General features: G+C 44.4%; 1 protein-coding gene across 1 annotated transcript in view; it reads left to right on the top strand.

The window, feature by feature from the left end:
- The first annotated feature begins 448 nt into the window (after positions 1-448).
- GNRH1 (gonadotropin releasing hormone 1) overlaps positions 449-21,811 on the top strand; it is a 49,110-nt gene continuing 27,747 nt past the window's right edge. The window contains exons 1-3 of the mRNA XM_063930348.1: positions 449-522; positions 13,027-13,171; positions 16,287-16,367. Of these exons, the coding sequence (XP_063786418.1) occupies positions 515-522; positions 13,027-13,171; positions 16,287-16,367 (234 nt within the window). The 5' untranslated portion in view covers positions 449-514. The remainder of the gene's footprint in view (positions 523-13,026; positions 13,172-16,286; positions 16,368-21,811) is intronic.

A 21,811-nucleotide genomic window follows, 5' to 3' on the forward strand; every position in this document is an offset into this window, starting at 1 on the left:
GTTCTATGTGACTAACATTTGCCTTCTCTTTTACCTGCTCTTGCGTTGGACTAGTTAACTAAACTGAGGGCACAGTGCCCGGTGGCGGGGTTATAGAGGAGGCCCCAGTGCATCCTGGGACAGCTAAAGCGTTAACCTGTTGGTGCCTGGATCAAGATCCATCTCTACACCCTGATGTATTCCCTGTGGAACCCAGTGTACTTTGCAGAAAGATATTTAACAATGGTAAGTCTACCATAAATCTCCTTTTCTTTCACCCCAGAATGAGAATGGTTAATAAATCCATAGCTGGTGAAGAAAAATAATAATCTTGACACCACTTGCAAAGCTTTAAATGGAGTTCCCTGCTGCTATGGCATTAGACTGGATTAAACAGCAGGAACTGTAAATGTACAGTGTCATAGTGTTCTCTTCGCTGCGAGAGCTCTGTTTGTCCTGCTGTATAAATAGGAGACAGTCAGCGATGCTGCCACCCGACCGGACCTGACAGACAGACGTGCAGCCCGTCCACCACATGAACAGGTAACCACAAGTTTTCTCAGATGGACAAAGAGGGACACATAAGATTTGTTCTAGGAAGACATTTTCTATGTGCTCATCATGGACTGGGTATACTGAACACCTCAGCACTCTCTAGTAATATGGTGTGACCTAATAATTCTCATCAAACACCACAAAGTAATAAAACATGTAATAAAATAGCAAGGGGCTGACAGAGCCAGCTTATAAGGTGCAGTATATTTTGCCGGGGTGTAGTACGGTATGCCGGCGCTCAGGCTCCCGGCGACCAGCATACCGGCGCCGGGAACCCGACCGTCGGCATACCGACAGCGGGGCGAGCGCAAAGGAGCCCCTTGCGGGCTCGGTGGCGCGCTACGCACACCACACTATTTTATTCTCCCTCCAGGGGGGTCGTGGACCCCCACGAGGGAGAATAGCTGTCGGTATGCCGGGTGTCGGGATTCCGGCGCCGGTATACTGTGCGCCGGGATCCTGACATTCGGCATACTGAAGACCACCCATTTTGCCGATATTTTGGTGGTCTATTAGAGACTTACCTAGTAAGGCAGGTACTCTGCTCTAGCGACATCTTCCAGGTCCGTTGGTCATCTGCTGATCCAGCGGCATTTGTGGTGGTGAGTATGCCTAACCCCTACTTCTCCCCGTAGTGTCAAACCCTAACCTCCCATCCTGCAACCTAACCCTCATCTGCCAGTCTGGCATTCTGCACACGCCGACATGTTCAGTATCAACATTTTAATAATACTGACATAACTCAACATTGTGAATGTCGATATTTTGCCTACATCGCATCTTAGACGTGTACTCCCTTCCCTCTTGCCCAGTCATTGCAGCCACTTGGTGAGTTGTATGCATATGCAGATAGAAAGTTGTCCTGGCAGCACCATGTAAATGGACCCAAAATAAAATCAATTAGATGATTATACAGGTTGAGTATCCCATATCCAAATGTTCCGAAATACGGAATATTTTGAGTGAGAGTGAGATAGTGAAACATTTGTTTTCTTATGGCTCAATGTACACAAACTTTGTTTAATACGCAAAGTTATTAAAAATATTGTATTAAATGACCTTCAGGCTGTGTGCATAAGGTGTATATGAAACATAAATGAAATGTGTGAATGTACACACACTTTGTTTAATGCACAAAGGTATAAAAAATATTGGCTAAAATTACCTTCAGGCTGTGTGTATAAGGTGTATATGAAACATAAATGCATTCTGTGCTTAGACTTAGGTCCCATCACCATGATATCTCATTATGGTATGCAATTATTCCAAAATACGGAAAAATCCGATATCCAAAATACTTCCGGTCCCAAGCATTTTGGATAAGGGATACTCAACCTGTATATCAGGTAAACATGTAAATGTGGGCTGATGGTAGGTAATGTCTGCTTGGACCCCGATGTGTGTTGCATAGTGAAAAAAGTGACCTACCCAGGCTAATGCAGTATTGAACACAAGTCACCTGCAACCCAGCATTGCATGCACAGAGCTAGTTATATGTATCTGCTGGGTGCAGGTGTACTGTTACACTTCTGGATGTCTTTGCATAGCCCTCAATACCATAGAAGCGCTTACTAGGAGACTGCCCCATTGCAGCCCAGTTATTTCCCTTCAGTCATTAGTTAAAATGAGTTGTACTTACGTGCGCTTAGTTCCTGACTATGGGGGTAATTCTGAGTTGATCGCAGCAGCAAATTTGTTAGCAGTTGGGCAAAATCATGTGCACTGCAGGGGGGGCAGATGTAACATGTGCAGAGAGAGTTAGATTTGGGTGAGGTGTATTCAAACTGAAATCTAAATTGCAGTGTAAAAATAAAGCAGCCAGTATTTACCCTGCACAGAAACAAAATAACCCACCCAAATCTAACTCTCTCTGCACATGTTATATCTGACCCTCCTGCAGTGTACATGGGCCCTCATTCCGAGTTGATCGGTCGCAAGGCGAATTTAGCAGAGTTACACACGCTAAGCCTACGCCTACTGGGAGTGTATCTTAGCTTCTTAAAATTGCGACCGATGTAATCGCAATATTGCGATTACAAACTACTTTGCAGTTTCTGAGTAACTTCAACCTTACTCTGCCTGTGCGATCAGTTCAGTGCTTGTCGTTCCTGGTTTGACGTCACAAACACACCCAGCGTTCGCTCAGACACTCCCCCGTTTCTCCAGCCACTCCTGCGTTTTTTCCGGAAACGGTAGCGTTTTCAACCACACGCCCATAAAACGCTGTGTTTCCGCCCAGTAACACCCATTTCCTGTCAATCACATTACGATCGCCGGAGCGATGAAAAAGCCATGAGTAAAAATACTATCTTCATTGTTAAATTACTTGGCGCAGTCGCAGTGCGAATATTGCGCATGCGTACTAAGCGGATTTTCATTGCGATGCGATGAAAAATACCGAGCGAACGACTCGGAATGAGGGCCATGGTTTTGCCCGATTGCTAACAAACTTGCTGCTGCGATCAACTCAGAATTACCCCCTATGAGCATTGCATACATACGGTAGATACCCTCTGTACATGGCCACACGTTGAATTCTGCATCAGCCACATGGTGTTCAGTTGTGTGTAGCCACTATTAAAAAATACATACACAAGAAGGCAGATAATCGTTTCACATTCTGAAAATGAAGCAGCAGAGTGTGAGCTCCTAAGTTTACATACATATTATGTCATTGTCAAAGAAACAAAAAAAACAGCACACAATGGGTCAGCACCCAGATAATATGCAACAGTTGTTCAAATCTAATTGTGTAAAATAATTGAATAGATAAACATAAAACCTGATAAAATAGCACAACACAAATAAGGGCCTTAATTTAAAAAAAAAAAAAAAAAAAAAACAATATTCAGCAAAATTCATTTTTGTGCACATATTAAAATCCTCCAGATGGTCTTTAGACAGTTCAGATATAGGTGTATATCCCTTTAAGATGGTACAAAAGTCCAACTGTAAGGTAAGTATATTTTACCAGTTCTTATGAGGGGTGTAGTACGGCTGACCGCCGGTCAGCTTACAGACGCCGGGATCCCGGCGGGGAGGGGCGAGTGCAGCAAGTCCCTTGCGGGCTCGCTGCGCTCACCATGCTGCGGGCTCGGTGGCGACCTGCGGTCGCCACGGGTTCTATAATTCCCACTCTATGGGTGTCGTGGACACCCACGAGTGGAAATAGTCCCTGTTGGTCGGCATGCCGACCATCGGGACAGTGACCCGTCGGGCTGGTGGAGGAGGTCATGTGACTGTCGGTCAGCTGACCGGCGGTCACATGAATACCACCCCTTATGAGCGTATCCAAATTAGCGATGGAATCCACTGCAATGATTAGTTGTGTCCCCTTTTGGTGCAATGCAATCGCTGGAAGTTCAAAAGTGATAGAAGTCTAGAGCCCAATCCGAGGAGCTATTTAGGAGCGACGTCTGCTGACTGTCTCCTTATTATGACATTGTGTATATTTGCTTTCATTTAATCAATAAAAATTTGAGGCATGACTTTTATAATTCTTGTTCATTTTATAAACAGTTCATATAGAAACAGCTAGTGACTAACGACAGTGAGCAGCTTTCTGGTTACAGAGAGCTGTACGTCACATTAGAGTAGTAGTGATAATTTAGTTTGTTTACCATCCTTTACGTGTACATCTCAAATATGGTTTAGTGAGATGAAAGTATTAATGAAAAAAAACAAAAAAGTATTGACGGCCCTGAATTTGTATAGTGGCTTTGCAACATTTAGCACAGCTACGATCATTTTCCCTGACATGCGGGGGGACGCCCAGCACAGGGCTAGTCCGGCCCCCCCGCAGAAATGCAAAGGCATCGCACAGCGGCGATGCCTTTGCACTTCAAGAGCAGCTCCTGGCCAGCGCAGCTTTAGCGTGCTGGCCGGGAGCTACTCATCGCTCCCCGGGCCACAGCGGCTGCGTGTAACGTCGCGCAGCCGCTGCGGCCCACCCCCCGTCCGTTCCGTCCACGCCTGCATTGGCCGGACCGCACCACGAAACGCCCCCTCCTGCCCAGCGATCGCCTCTGCCTGTCAATCAGGCAGAGGCGATCGCATCCCTGCTACGGCCTTCAGCCGTTTGGCATGCGCAGTAGGGACCCGTTCGCTCTGCTGCGTTAAAAAGCAGCGAGCCAATGAGTCAGAATGACCCCCTATGGGCCTAATTTAGGGTGACCATATTATCCCTTTTACTTGGGACGCTCATGGATTACACAGGTTCTGTGGCTGGCTGACTTCAAGCCTACATTTCACCTGGTTTTAATCAGCCACAGAACCTGTGTAATCCATGAATGTCCCAGGTAAAACGGTTAATATGGTCACTCTACCTAATTCAGACCTGATTGCAGCAGTAAATTTGTTAGCTAATGGACAAAACCATGTTGCGCTGCAGGTGGGGCAGATATAATATGTGCAGAGAGAGCTAGATTTGGGTGGGTTATTTTGTTTCTGTGCAGGATAAATATTGGCTGCTTTATTTTTACACTGCGATTTAGATTTCTGTTTGAACACTACCCACCCAAATCTAACTCTCTCTGCACATGTTATATCTACCCCCCCTGCAGTGCACATGGGGGGTAATTCCAAGTTGATCGCAGCAGGACATTTTTTAGCAGTTGGGCAAAACCATGTGCACTGCAGGGGGGGCAGATATAACATGTGCAGGGAGAGATAGATTTGGGTGTGGTGAGTTCAATCTGCAATCTAAATTGCAGTGTAAAAATAAAGCAGCCAGTATTTACCCTGCACAGAAACAAAATAACCCACCCAAATCTAACTCTCTCTGCAAATGTTATATCTGCCCCCCCCCCTGCAGTGCACATGGTTTTGCCCAACTGCTAAAAAATTTCCTGCTGCGATCAATTTGGAATTACCCCCATGGTTTTGCCCAACTGCTAACAAAATTGCTGCTGCGATCAACTCAGAATTACCCCCATAGTCCCCAAAAAAATATTTTTAGGCCAATTTCTATAAACAAACACAAAAAAATCCAGAACAAACATTTACTACAAAATGGCTAGTTGTGGTCTCTTCAGCACATGCTTGTCTCAGATTTAAGGGCCTCACCTCATCTTTACTGTGTAAATGTGTAGACAATTTGGGCTGCTTATATTATAGATGTTGAATAATAAAGCATTTTGTCATTTATTTTCTTCTGTTATCCCAATACTTGTACGTCTGAGATGAAATAATTGTCAATACAGTGTCTCCTTACACTAGACATCAGGCCGAGGTCCATGTAAAGTGTGCATGTCATCAAAGGACTCAGAAGAGCAGCAGAAGTGTGTCTTTACTAAGTGCAATCATGCTAAACAATGGCTGCAGAGGCAATTACTGTATGATACCCCTTTCACACCAGCAGCTTTGAACACGGGTTATTGGCACATGAGCGCACATAACCCGTGTTCCTGTGCGGTGTGAAAGGTACCAGGGGCATTATACCGGGTTGAGTGACCTGGTATTTCAACCCTGCTAGCGAGCAGGGTTGAACGCGTGTTCAACCCGGCTCGTTGTGCGGTGTGAACGGGAGCCGGGTCAGTGCAACCTGTTTCCCGTTCACAGTGTGTGGACGGGCGGCGCTTGGAGATTATGTGATCTCCCAGCACCGCCCACGCTACGTCACAAACACGGCATATTGCCGGGTTGCAGTCTGCGGTGTGAAAGGCGGTATTGAGGCGGGTCGCACACTGGGAGCTCCTGTGTCATGCTTCCGGGTGCGACCCGCCTCAGACGGTATGAAAGTGGTATAACAAACACTTCTTGTATGACAAAGTGGATGGCAGTGATGTAGCTTCTGCCATCCGCATACAGCATACATCTACATCCCCATTTCTAAATAGCAAAGTATAAACATGTGCAGGGACAGTGTGCAAGAAAAGAACAAACATAAATCTAAATAAATGGGAGATAAGTAACATAGGGGCAGATGTATTAAGCCTGGAGAAGGGATAAAGAAGTAATAAAGCAGTGATAAGAGCAAGGTGATAACGCATCAAGCCAATCAGCTCCTAACTGTCATTTTTCAAATCCATAATGATTGGCTGGTGCGATATCACCTTGCGCTTATCACTGGTTTATCACTTCTTTATTCCTTCTCCAGGTTAATATATTTGCCCCATAGTCCTGGAATTTTGGATTAGGCCTGGAAATCCCCCAGGTCTGGTGACAAAGAAATGGCCTACTGGTACAGTGCATCCCGAAAGTATTCATAGCGCTTCACTTTTTCCACATTTTATGTTACAGCCTTATTCCAAAATTTAATAACTTCATTTTCCCCTCAAAATTCAACACACAATACCCCATAATGTCAATGTGAATTTGCAAATTTCTTAAAAATAAAAAACTAAGAAATCACATATACATAAGTATTCACAGCCTTTGCTCAATACTTTGTTGATGCACCTTGGGCAGCAATTACAGCCTCAAGTCTTTTTGAATTTGATGCCACAAGCTTGGCACACCTATCTTTGGGCAGTTTCGCCCATTCCCCTTTGCAGCACCTCTCAAGCTGCTCCATCAGGTTGGATGGGAAGCGTCGGTGCACAGCCATTTTCAGATCTCTCCAGAGATGTTCAATCGGATTTAAGTCTGGGCTCTGTCTGGGCCATTCAAGGACATTCACAGAGTTGTCCTGAAGCCACTCCTTTGATATATTGGCTGTGTGCTTAGGGTCGTTGTCCTGCTGAAAGATGAACTGTCGCCCAAGTCTGAAGTCAAGAGCGCTCTGGAGCAGGTTTTCATCCAGGATGTCTCTGTACATTGCTGCATTCAACTTTCCCTCCATCCTGACTAGTCTCCCAGTTCCTGCTGCTGAAAAACATCCCCACAGAATGATGTTGCCACCACCATGCTTCACTGTAGGGATGGTATTGGTCTGGTGATGGGTGGTGCTTCATTTCCTCCAAACATGACGCCTGGCATTCACGCCAAGGAGTTCAATCTTTGTCTCATCAGGCCAGAGAATTTTGTTTCTCATGGTCTGAGAGTCCTTCAGGTGTATTTTGGCAAACTCCAGGTGGGATGCCATGTGCTTCTTACTAAGGAGTGTTTTCTGTCTGGCCACTCTACCGTACAGGCTTGATTGGTGGATTGCTGTAGAGATGGTTGTCCTCCTGGAAGATTCTCCTCTCTCCACAGAGGAATGCTGTAGCTCTGACAGAGTGACCCCCAATCACTCAGTTTAGACGTCCGGACAGCTCTAGGAAGAGCCCTGGTGATTCTGAACTTCTTCCTTTTACGGATGATGGAGGCCCTTGTGCTCATTGGGACCTTCAAAGAAGCAGATATTTTTCTGTACCCTTCTTCAGATTTGTGCCTCAAGACAATCCTGTCTCGGAGGTCTGCAGACAATTCCTTTGACTTCATGCTTGGTTTGTGCTCAGACATGCACTGTCAAGTGTGGGACCTTATATAGACAGGTGTGTGCCTTTCCAAATCATGTCCAATCAACTGAATTTACCACAGGTGGACTCCAATTAAGCTGTAGGAACATCTCAAGGATGATCAGTGGAAACAGGATGCACCTGAGCTGAATTTTGAGCTTCATGGCAAAAGCAGTGAATACATACTGTATGTACATGTGATTTCTTAATTTTTTTATTTTTAAAAATTGTTTTTCACATTGTCATTATGGGGTATTGTGTGTAGAATTTTGAGGGGAAAAAATTAATTTATTCCATCTTAGAATAAGGCTGTAACATAACAAAATGTGGAAAAAGTGAAGTGCTGTGAATACTTTCCGGATGCACTGTATGTCCATTTTCTGACTATTGGGCAAAGTCCTACAACATGAAGGTGCTTCTTTAGATGACTCATTGTCCATGATGATGAGTGTTCTGACACCCTCAGGCAGTGTCAGGTGAGGTGGAAGTGGTGCCTGTCGCACTCATACAAAACAATGTCAGAATGCATCACTGTGAGATCTGTTGGAAGATCCAAACAGTTCTGGATGCAGATGGTCTTCCCAAGGGGCAATGGTCTTAAGCAAAGGGATTTCTTTATCATGAGGGGTTGACTCACAACTTGGAAATCTGCAGAGCACCTTGCATGTTGTTCTCAACTCTAGTCTACATTTGAACTTGGTGGTGGGAATGATAGCGCGGGTGCGCCTGGACGGAAGGCATTGTGCAAGAGAGGAAATTCCTTCTCTCAGAGGATTCCTCAAATTGAGGAGCACATAAAACACATCAGAAACATCTCTATAACATTTGTCCAACACGTGATTTGCAGAACAAATGTATTTTTCCATGGTGCGACCCCAAACAATGATGTCCTCCTCAATGATCTCACAAGGATATCCCTCAAAACCACAGTGTAACATGGTTTTGTTTGCCACAAGCATTGCAGCGTTTACTGAAAGCAGGACATTTGTGACATTCATGGGAATGGTGACTTCCTAAAGTCACACAGTGTTAATGTTGTTACATGTGTTTGCCAGAGGTCACATAAATCACTCTTTTTTTTAAACGCTGTTGCACTTTTACTCATGTAGCAGGCATATGAGTAATCCAGTGTCCAGTGTAAATTTCTTAGTAAATGTGCACGAGTAACATCATTATAAGTCCCACACACAATGCTTTCCCTGATTAACTCACATGCTAATGCACCATAATCAGATTTCTTTGTTATCAATATTTTGGTGGGGAATCACTTATCACCAATAGCATAACACTTGCCATGCCCAATACAAAATTCACAATGCAGCACTACAGACAAAACACATGTTCCTCAGGGATCCCATAGAAAACAGAAGAAGAGTGTCAAGGGCTCTCAGGGAGCATCTGGGCACCATCCCCATCAGTAACAAATTTGTGCCATTTAAACCATTTCGCTAATTGGAGGAGGCCATAGAGGAATAGGGTACCCCAAGGTACAATGGTACAATGGATTTTCTGAATTGTATACAAAGAGGGGGCGGGGGGGGGGGGTACACTTCTGTGGCAGACATAAGGGGACATTGAGAATCTTATGTCCCACCTGTGAGCAATTACACCAACAATATTTCGACTGAGAGGGCCACATTGTATGTAACTTGGTTTGCGTAAAATATAATCTATGAAGAAGCGTTAACTGCATCTCCAAGTGTTTGTAACATTTGGAAAATTGATGAGATGTAAAAAAAATAGAGACTCGCACTGCTGGACTTTAAAGGTCACTTAGAGGTCCTCTTCCCATTGTAACTGTGCCCTAGTTTTAACTATTCCTCTGCATCAAGGGAGAGGTTGCTAGTGGGTAACACTACATTATTAGCCCAAAGTATAACATCATATGCTGCTCTCCTTAAACCTGGGCACCTCTGCTGCACAGACACTGGCTGCTGCTGCTCCCCAGACTACGCGGGCATTGGCGGCGGCATCAGACTGGGAATTAGTGGTGGGGGAGGTAGCTGGCGGCGACTTTAGCAGGCATTTGCAGCTGGCTGGGGCAGCAGTACAGTAGCGGGCACTGGTGGTGGTGGTAATGGGCATGCCTCACCAACCACTGACTTCACCGCATGCCACTGAACATCATCCCAGGCTCTTTGGGAATCAGATATGGCTCTCTCGGAGTATTGAGCAATAGAGGGCAGAGTTGCTTAGGTGTCCAAACTAACTCATATAGTGGGAAGTGAGGTACCAAGGCTCTTTCTGTCCAAGATTTTGACGCCGGGGGCAAGGGCCAGTCATGATTTGACCTAGCAAGCACACAGAGTGATATAGGGATAAGTTAGGAACTGCCAGACCTCCCGGACGATTAGAATGTGTTAATCTATGATAAGCTATCCGGAGCGGGGGATTTGCCTTTCCAGATAGATCAGTGGGGGTGATTCTGAGTTGTTCGCTCGCTAGCTGCTTTTAGCAGCATTGCACACGCTAAGCCGCCGCCCTCTGGGAGTGTATTTTAGCTTAGCAGAAGTGCGAGCGAAAGATTAGCAGAATTGCGAATAGAAATTTCTTAGCAGCTTCTGAGTAGCTCCAGACTTACTCAGCCATTGCGACCAGCTCAGTCCTTTTCGTTCCTGGTTTGACGTCACAAACACACCCAGCGTTTGCCCAACCACTCCCCCGTTTCTCCAGCCATTCCTGCGTTTTGCAACTCGAATGCCTGCGTTTTTCCGCACACTCCCATAAAACGGCCAGTTTCCGCCCAGAAACACCCACTTCCTGTCAATCACACTATGATCAGCACAGCGATGAAAAAGCTTTGTTATGCCGTGAGTAAAATACCTAACTTTTGTGTAAAATAACTAAGCGCATGCGCTCTGCGAACCTTGCGCATGCGCAGTAAGCGACTAATCGCAGTATAGCGAAAATCGGCAACGAGCGAACAACTCGGAATGACCCCCATAATCAGGTTTCTTTGTTAATAGTTTCAATCTGGCAGCATATGGCTGGCTACTCTCAGAGGGATTCTGCACAGCAGTGTTAAAATCATGTCTGTCCATTATAAAAAAAATTCACTGGTAAGTATACAGTATCTCATCAAACTTTATTAGTAATTCTGGATCCTCCTGATCTCTCCTCTCTAAATACTAAGGACAAATGTGTCTGCCTTATAAATAGCCTTATCCCCAGATAGGTTGAGCAAGGTATATGCCTGTACCTTTTGAATTGAGGGACTCAGTGGAAAAATGGCACATGCCATCAAATTACTTTTTTTTAACTAGATATGTCTTGAAATATAATACTAGGGATTTGTATTTTGCTCCTGGCGAGAAATAGGCACATGCCACTATGTTAGATGTTAATGGAGTAGATGCTAGATGACTAAAGCTACTTGATGGCAGCAAAAATTCAAAATCCATGTCGATATGCCTCTTTTCCACTGAGCTCCTCAATTGTCTGAGCATCCAGCACAGCAGTATACGTGCCACCACTCCTTCTTCAGCTTGAGCCGTGTGTATGCTATGGTTTTGTGCAAAACCAGCAGATCTATGCATTGTACTCCGTGTGCCATCACAGCCAGACTTCTGACTACATATAAACTGGTCTGTGTGCAAATCACCGCAAGACTCTGGAGAGCTGCAGAAGTGTGTCTTTACTCACTGCAGTCATGCTGAACAATGGCTGCAGAGGCATGTTCTGTATGGCAAAGTGGATGGCAATGATGTAAATTCTGCTCAGCCACATACAGACAGCATGTACACAATGCACTTTCTGAACAATACCAAAACTACAGGACAGACATAGCATGTGCAGCATATGCTATATAGAGGGCTGATGCAAAGGATATAGGCCCTCATTCCGAGTTGTTCGCTCGCAATCTGCTTTTAGCAGCATTGCACACGCTAAGCCGCCGCCTACTGGGAGTGAATCTTAGCTTAGCAAAATTGCGAACGAAAGATTCTCTAAATTGCGAATAGAAATTTATTTGCAGTTTCTGAGTAGCTCGATACTTACTCTGCCACTGCGATCAGTTCAGTCAGTTTCGTTCCTGGTTTGACGTCACAAACACACCTAGCGTTCGCCCAGACACTCCCCCGTTTCTCCAGCCACTCCCGCGTTTTTCCCAGAAACGACAGCGTTTTTTCACACACACCCAAAAAACGGACAGTTTCCGCCCAGAAACACCCACTTCCTGTCAATCACACTCCGATCACCAGAACGATGAAAAAACCTCGTAATGCCGTGAGTAAAATACCAAACTTCTTAGCAAATTTACTTGGCGCAGTCGCAGTGCGAACATTGCGCATGCGCAACTAGCGGAAAATCGCTGCGATGCGAAGAAAAATACAGAGCGAACAACTCGGAATGAGGGCCTTAGACCACAGGTTCTCAAACTCGGTCCTCAGGACCCCACACAGTGCATGTTTTGCAGGTAACCCAGCAGGTGCACAGGTGTAGTAATTACTCACTGACACATTTTAAAAGGTCCACAGGTGGAGCTAATAATTTATTTTGTGATTCTGTGAGGAGACCTGCAAAATATGCACTGTGTGGGGTCCTGAGGACCGAGTTTGAGAACCTGTGATTTAGACTGATCATCAGGCCTTGGTGCAGATTACACACTAAACAATTATTGGGCCAACGACTCAATATCTGACAGGTCATCCCAAGAATTATATAGTATGTACCCAGATTAACAAATAGAGCCTTTACTCTAGTTCATATTTCCTGTTCCACAGAACATGACACTGGAATTTCCCATCACTGTTTCCGGTTAGCACAGTCCATACTTGTACAAAGCGATGATACAAATTGTTATTCAAAATACTAGAAAACATTCTAGTGATTAGAACCCCTCCCCTCCTTGTGCAATGCTGCAGACACTGTGTGACACCTTTATAAATAAAAGTTAATAGTAATACCTGCCCCAGGCTTCCTGCATTGGTCAGTGCAGGAGTCGGGTGAGTACTGAGAACATTTATAAGTGAACCCATTTCCTGTACACATTGGGGAAGCATACAAAATGGCTGCCTTATTGTGTGCAGGCAACACTTGCTAACAGGAACCTGAAATACACAGGTGGGGCTGAATAAATGATAACATTACAGTATATTCTGGTTTTATGTTTCAGGATGAACCGCTGTACAGCATCCACTCTGCTCATCGGAATTGTACTTCTGTTATCTCACCATATCAGTGACGCTCAGCACTGGTCCTTTGACAACCAGCCAGGAGGAAAGAGAGACACTGAGAGTCTCCAGGACATCTATTCAGAGGTAATAAAACCTAAATTGTACAGGTTTATGTACTCAGGGAAGGGATGCAGAACATAAAAAATATGCTTTATCAGGACCACACAGAGACCGGGGCTGGCTGAGCATATGGAGACACAGTGGCATGCTGTGGGTGCAGCCCAACTTTCTTCAGGCTGCACCCACTCTGTGGAATACCTTAACACGCACAATAAGACTCTCCACTAGTCTCCAAACCTTCAAGCGTTCCCTAAAAACTCACCTCTTCAGGCTAGCGTATCACATTCCAGAACCGCTCACTCATACTTCATAAGCTTTCCTATCTACTTATATCCTCATTGTACAGTCCACATATTTTTTTCTTTCTTCACTTTCCCTTCCTTCTGACCCTGGTTCATCATTGCTGTGATGCGATACCATGCAGCCCACCTAGAACCTTTGCAATCCGGTGGCAACTATGCAATAGATAGCACCTATTCATACTTCCCAACATTTTCATATCCTGAAGAGGGACTCCCGCAAGGCAAGTGTGCCCAAAAAGGGGCGTGGACTATTTGAAAGGGGGAGTGGTCATGCGGCAGTGCCGCGATCGTGAGTCACGCCCCCGTTTGCCAACTGAAGGTGGCATGACCAGCGCTCTGTGAGCTGCTGGCATGCCACCAGTCCCCATGTCTCCACTGAATAGACGCTGTGCTCACCACTGCGCAGCGAGTAACAAGAGTCTCCCATATGCCCCTCCCCACCGTGAGACACTGCGGCCTGCGGGTGGGACAACGGGACAGTCCCAAAAAAATTGGACTGTCCTGCGAAAGTCGGGACAGTTGGGAGGTATGCCTATCCTTGTGTGTCAACTCTTATTCCCCTATAGATTGTAAGCTTGCAAGCATGGCCTTCCTATCTCTGACTGTTTGTTATTACCCAGTTTTGTTTTATCATTGTGTCCAATTGTAAAGCGCAACAGAAGTTGTTGCGCTATATAAGAAACTGTTAATAAAGAAATAAAATATCTCTCCCGTGAGCCGTGACCATGCCTGTGGCGCACAGCCAACTACAATGCCAGGGCTGTTATAGAGCCCTAGTCCATCACTGGCTGTTACAGTGTTACCTCCCTGCGTAAAACCAAATTTAAAGCTCTTTGAGTAATTGAACTATTTCCTGTACAGCTTCCATCTGTCCATTTATCTGTCCATGTAATCAACACGTCCTCATCTATGGAGATTTTTGTTCCATGTGGAAAATGGACACAAAGGATCTGTTTTTGCAAATATAACCCTTGTCCTATCTGTAATCAGTCATAAGATGCACTCTCTAATGTAGAATAGCACCTGGTATCTTTCTGTGCCAAACCTCAGTCTTCAGTAAGAGAGCATGATGGCCACTTCAGCCATACAAGCATTCCCCAAGTCATTGGGCTGTATTGACCAGCACGAACAGCTTGCCAAACTTGTTAGGTTCCATATTGGAAGTGTGGCAGATGGCTGCTGTGACTGAGGGGCCAGGCATATGCAGAGGAGAGTCACACCTTTCTGTTATAACTAATGAGGTCCAATGAACATATTGTTTCCCCGGTTTGTCTGATGGGATAAAGAGGTGTATTTCTCTTGGACACATACCCCTGTTACACCGATGGGTTAACCAGCCAGCTTTGACTTGGCCTCTTTCACCTCAGACCTATGTGCGTAAATCAGCAAACAGATGCTCCTGCAGGTGCAGGTTAAATAATAACAGCAAAATACATGTAGATACAGCAGGTATAGTATTATACTATTACAAGTGTTACAATAAATGGTCACCAGACCATCCCTATCTCAATGAAAATAAAGTAGGACTCAATTTTCAACTCACAAATTTGCCTTCTAGTACAGTCCTCGAAGTTGCTTTAGTAAGTTTAGATGATACACTTACCTGCCACAAGAGCTAAAATGGTCATGCCGTGGAACTACCACTACCACCCACCTCTCCCACCAGTTGCAATGTTCTCAGCTTATCCTCAGTTCCTCATTTCTGACTCTCAGCATCATCACCAGCTTCTCATTCTCTGGTTTCTGGAGGATACCTCTCAGAATTCAGTAGGATCTCGTTAGCCTAGGCTGAAGCCAACACAACTGTAAGGTTCACTCAGCATTAGTCAACAGATTGAGATTAAAAGGGTCCAAAATTCAAAGTTTAGTCCAACACAGGCGCATTTCTCTCCAAGTTAGATGTAGCTAGATTTTTTTGAAGGCATCACAGTCACCATTTCTAAACACTTGGCTGCCACGAACACTCTCTAAATACTTCTCCAATCATCACACAGGACCACAGATGGGGTATAACACTAATCTATTTCAGAGGAAGCGTTACACAATCATGATAAAGAAGTAGTATACTAAGGTCCATTTAAAAAGTAAAATGCATGATGTATCCTAGTCGCACTTGAACAGATGCAATGCCTAAGGAAATAATTTTTCAGTTATGGCAACCATCCGCTCTGGGATGTAGTTGTGTGACCGGCGGTCTGTTTGTTATATAATGTAAGCCCTTCTACCGGATACTGAATGCCCTGCTCCCACTTAATTTACTAGTGCAGTCACGTGGGTAAAGCTAAATAAATAAAAGGGAATTTCATTATTAGATTCAGCATTTTGCATGTATCCTAACCAATCTGATTTCATTGGGACATCTCCAGGTCTATTACTTAAAGGGAGAAAACAGATTTCACTGGTGAAATCAGGTGGTGGTGTTTTTTTGCCAGAGATTTTCCGTATTAATGAAGCCCTACCAGACAGTAAAATCTTGCCAGGTAAGGGCAGCAATATCTCCTGACTGGGCTATCAGGTAAAGGCTTCCCCATTCAAAGTATGGGAATGCCTATTTTAAAAGCATTGCAGTGGTATATGCCAAAAAAAAAAGCTTTATTATTCAAATATCACATTTATTCCCTTTTCTTAAATTGGGAAATTCCTGGTATCTCGCCCATAGAAACTAAAGTGTAAACAACCTTTAATGTTATACATGCAATTAAATTTTTTTGAAATGTTGCTTGGTTCATGATGCCATAATTCTGAACATCCCATAAACATTACATTAATGATTGATGTGACATCTGCAATTTCACTGAATTGATTTGTGTAATTAAGCCAACATTGTTCACTCTTAGGTGCCAAATGAAGTTTCAGAACCACAACGTCTCGAGTGCTCCATCCCACAGAGCAGACTCAGCCTCACGAAAGGGGCTTTGGTGAGTGAAAGTCATTATGGACAGCGAACTTTTATCATTTACCTGGCTATTTAGAGGCATGAGCAGAGCAGTATTAACCCATGGCCAGGCCCCTCCGCTTTCAGGTATTTCAGGCCCCCTCCGACACTTCAATCTTTCACCTCATTATAGCTGTGGTTTGGGAAGCAGAGCTTATCTCATCCATTACACTTTCAGGGGTCTATTGATGAAGCAGTGAAAAGAGTGGAGAAGTGAGCCAGTGGAGAAGTTGCCCATGGCAACCAATCAGCTGCTCCATACAATTATATAGCATGCAAATTATCAATGCTGATTGGTTGCCATGGGCAACTTCTCCACTGGCTCAGTTCTCCACTCTTTTCACTGCTTCATGAATAGACCCCTCAGTCCTCCCTCACACAAACACAGATACCCAGTTGAAATAAAGTCTGCTAACCCCTCTTTTGAAACAGTGCATCAGCAAAAAAATTTTTTTACGGACCCCTAGGCTTCAGCCTAGGCAGCCTTATGGATAATACAGTCCTGGGCATGAGGTTATGATTATATACAGTCCTATAAACATGTAAGAGGTGGGCTGTCATGACACTTATATAATCACATCTTGCCATTCTGTGTATTGTATTCAACTTGAGATATTGCAATGAGGAAATAAGAGAACTCTCAACCTGTGGCTTCTTGCTGTCTCCATTCCCTTCCTCACATCATGACACTGTTCTGTCACATACAGCCCTGTCCTCATTAACATAATTTAATAAATAAACAAATTTCCCACAAGACTGGCACGGTCATCTTTTGAAATATTCTGTGCCACTGTTAACACTCCGATGATTTGATTGGTTTATAAAATGTAAACCGTATCACGCAAGGCTAATACCTCAATTCTGCAATGTTATGGAGAGGACTTCTGCAGGCTATCTATCCAATTGCAGTTCAAAACCGGACCCCAGACAGATGTATCCAATGCACTGGAAGTGTGAGCGGTACGCCATCTGAGGTACAGGGAGATGTCCGGGCATACCTAGCTGGCTCCTTCCATACTGCGTGCCTGGTAAGCGGTGACCACACGGACTTTATTGATCGTCCCACTTGCTGCACGGCTGACAGCTACTACTCCACAGTACCCATCGATTTGGGAAGCGGGGAATAATACGGACCCTTTTGCCATCCGGTTCACTGCATGACGGCTGGCTACATTCATTCAACATTTGTTGGAAAAGTGTGCAAGCTGTTCCCCATGGGTGGTCTTCAGGTTGCCGGCGGCCGTCCTTCCGGCACTGGAATCCCGACCGCCGGCATAGCAACCGCTGGCATACTGACATCTTTTCTCCCTCTTGGGGGTCCACGACCACCCTGGAGGGAGAATAGATAGCATGGCGCGCGTATCGCGCTACCGTGCCCCCAGCATGGCGAGTCCAGCGAGCCTGCAATGGGCTCATTTGCGCTCGCCCAGCTGTCGGTATGCCGGCGGTCGGGATTCCGGCGCCGGTATGCTGGTCGCCGGGACCCCGACCGCCGGCAAACCATAATACAACCGTTCCCCATGATACGTAGGAATAGGCTCGTTTGAGTTACAGCTTCTATAAAGGTGACTATACTTGGGATATATCCCCCCAAAAAGCATTCCGCAAACCAGGAACGGTATAGACTCTACCTTTATTTTATTTTAATTTTTTTTGAAAAGCATTTTATTCCATTTTCAAATATCACAAAACATACAAGAATCAGGAGATGCTGTACATAGATAACACACCTTGCATGAAAGTACAAAAAAAAGGAAATAGAATAATACAGGCATATGACCGGCGAAAGCAATGACCTTGACAAGAGGCATCCAGTCTCCAGAATACACGACCTAACATGGTCAATATAAGATATACATGGCAGGTCAGTGGGGATGATGAACATCTGATTCAAGCAATAATCAAAAAGAAATTACATGAGCAATGAATAAACAAAAAACAACAATATGACAAAGGCAGAGACAAACAGGGAGGACAAGGAGAAATGAGGGCAAATAGGATGGGGGGGAGGTGGGATAGAAGGACCTGCGCCTGTCTGCAAACATAGACATGGCATAGCATAACTTAACGGCATCTGTATTATAAGACATAGGAAGGCATCACACATATATGGTATCCAGCAGTACTATAGAATTCCCATTCAGAGATTTCATCACTACTATGCAGTATCTAACTCCAACCTACGATACAGAGCCTACTTTGTCGATTCAAAAAGCCTAAATACATGATTTCGTTGGGATGACTCCAAGGTTTCAATAAACGGGTTCCATTTTTTATAAAATTTGATGACACCCTGTTCAATATCCAGAAGTGTGGATCATCTATCAAAGTACAATAATTGGAACAAAGACTGGTTTACTGCTGATAGGAATGGAGGGGTTTTAATAGTCCAATTCCGCATAATGACCTTTTTTGCCACAGTAATAATTGTGGTTAATAATGGAATAATAGCACGTTTCTCCGTGCTCAAGTCCCAATTAACAAAATTACCACATAATAAAGCTAATGGGTCAGGTTGAAGCCATAAGGAAAAAATGGTGTTGATAAAGGATAAAACCTTGTACCAGAATTTACGAATTTTCCCACACTCCCATATATTATGGAACAAAGTACCCGAAACATACCCACTTTTAAGACATCTCCCTGTTTCGTCAGCAAAAATGTATTTACGTTAGACTTGGGATATATAGATTCTGTATTAAATTTTTACACGAGTTTCTTGTAGGGAGGCTGATGACAAGTATCTCAGGATATTATCATAGTATTTAAACAGTGGAGAATGATCTTGAAGGGATGGAATCACAGATGTCCATGCTCTCCAAATCGGGTGCCACAATGATGTCTTAACATTATCAGTAAGTAAGGCAGTTAGATCTTTAGTCCTGTATGATAAAGGGGCATGCCGAGATATTAAATTAACTAAGTCGTCAGGGAGCCCAAGTGGAATCATAGAAGGTGGGAGGTGAGCAATGTAATGCCTGATCTGTAGAAACATATAGAAGGTGGAATTAGAGATTTTGTACTTCTGTTGCAAATCATGAAAGGAAGGCAAAGGTTGTGAACCCCCTGGATCAAATACATCTTGTATAGCAGCTATACCGGCTTGACGCCAGGAATGATACATGACGTTCTCCAGGCCTGGGGTGAATAGGGGATTTCCCCAAAAAGTAATAAATTTAGAGTGGCGTGGGTTCTGATTGAAATGTTTATTGACCATCCACCAAATATGGTACGTATCAGCAAAAATAATATTTTGTAGTATCGTTGGCGGTATGGAAGTTTTGGGCATATGTAGAAGTGTACCTGGTGAGAAAGGAGCAAATATTTCAATTCCAATTGCAAATTTGTATAAATGGCTCGGTAGTGCATCCAAATCCAGGATATAGCGAAACAAAACCACTTTAGTAAAATGGCTAGCATTAGGTACCCCGAGCCCACCCTTCAATCTAGACAACTGAAGCTTGGTCAAGGCCGCACATGGTTTTTTACCTCGCCAGAGGAATGTGGAAAATAGGGAGTGACAGTATTTTTGATCTTTGATAGTGAGGCTAAGGGGTAGCATTTGAATGAAATATGAAAGTTTGGGAAAGATTATACTTTTTAATACCGCCACCCTACCCAACAAGGAAAGTGGTAAATTCTGCCACTTCACCAAAAGGAGTTTGATTTGGGATAAAATGAAAGTAGAATTGGCAGCATACAATTGTGAAAGATGGGGAGTGATAGTAATACCTAAGTATTTCAAAGAGGACGAAGCTTTAGGTAAGTTTGCAGTGGCAAAGGGAGAGGCATCAAAAGGACCAAGAGAAAATAACGGGCGAAATTCAGTTTTGTGGAAGTTAACTTTATATCCAGCAAATGACCCAAACTGAGATATTGTGTCAATTACCGCCGGGACCGAGCGAGAGGGGTCCCCAAGAAACAGCAGCATATCATCGGCAAAAAGTGCTAATTTAACGTCTTGAGATCCTACATAAATCCCCTTGAAAGAGGTATTTTGCTGAAGTGCTGCTGCCAAGGGCTCCAGCGCCAATGGAATAAGAGAGGGGACAATGGGCAACCCTGTCTAGTACCGCGCGCAATCTGGATGGGGGGGATAAATATCCATTACATGCTACTTGAGTTTGAAGTTTGTAATAAAAAGCCTGCAGAGTGTGTATGAAATCGTCCAGGAAACCGAACCAGCCCAGCACCTCAAATAAATTATTCCAAGCGACAATGTCAAATGCTTTCTCAGCAACTAAAGACAGAAGCGCTGAGCCAGCCTTCTCCCCAGACAACTCCAACCACTGTTGAATCGTAAGGACCTTTCTCAAATTCACTACTGAGTGTCGTACCAAGACGAACCCCGTCTGGTCCTCATGAATCACCAATGGGAGAATCAGTTTAAGCCTGTCAGCCATTATTTTAGTAAGTATTTTGTAATCGAGGTTTAGAAGGGAGATAGGTCTATAAGAACCTGGTTGCTCCAAATCTCTACCAGGCTTGGGTAACACTTTAAGCGTTGCTGAATTAAAATATTGAGGTACTGCCTTCCGTTCAAGAATGTCATTGTACAATAATACCAGTGAATCCCCGATACGTGGTAAAAGTATTCTATAATATTCCCCTGAAAGCCCATCAGGTCCCGGCGCCTTCAAAGGTTTCAGTGCTTTAAGAACCGTGGAAAACTCTGTAAGAGTAATAGGGACGGTCAACAGATGGGCCTGCTTTGCAGTAATTTGCGGTAAAGCAATCGCATCCCAAAAAGCAGACTTCTGAGATTCATCCACCCTGTCAGTAGCATGTAAGTGAGAATAAAAATCAGAAAACACTTTAGAGATCTGTTTCCCAAAGTCACCCGAGTACCAGTTTGTGTAACCAGGGAGGGGATTAAAGTAGCCGGTTGTGACTCTTTGACCAGGTTAGTGAGTAAGCGGCCCACCTTATTCCCCAGACGGTGACATTTATAAGATCTTTGGGAAGCAAAGCCATCACCAATTTGAGACAGTACAGCATCAAAATCAGTTCTGGCCTGGGTGTATGCTAATTTTGTAATCTGGGATGGAGACTTCTTATAATTCTCATAAGAATCAGAAAGCAATCTCTGTTTCAGTAAATAATTGGCAGAGGCATCTTTGCGGAATTGTGTTACAAAAGAAATATTAGCACCTCGGAGCACCGGTTTTCGATGTTTGCCAAAACAACTGGGGGTTCTGCTTAGTGATGAGCGGGTTCGGTTTCTCGGAAACCGAACCCCCCCGAACTTCACCTTTTTTACACGGGTCCGAGGCAGGTTAGAACCTTCCCGCCTTGCTCGGCTAACCCGAGCGCGCCCGAATGTCATCATCCCGCTGTCGGATTCTCGCGAGATTCGGATTCTATATAAGCAGCCGCGCATCGCCGCCATTTTCTCACTCGTGCATTGGAGATGATAGGGAGAGGACG

The sequence above is a fragment of the Pseudophryne corroboree genome, chromosome 6 (genome assembly GCF_028390025.1).
Source record: "Pseudophryne corroboree isolate aPseCor3 chromosome 6, aPseCor3.hap2, whole genome shotgun sequence".
NCBI classification, from domain to species: Eukaryota; Metazoa; Chordata; class Amphibia; order Anura; family Myobatrachidae; genus Pseudophryne; species Pseudophryne corroboree.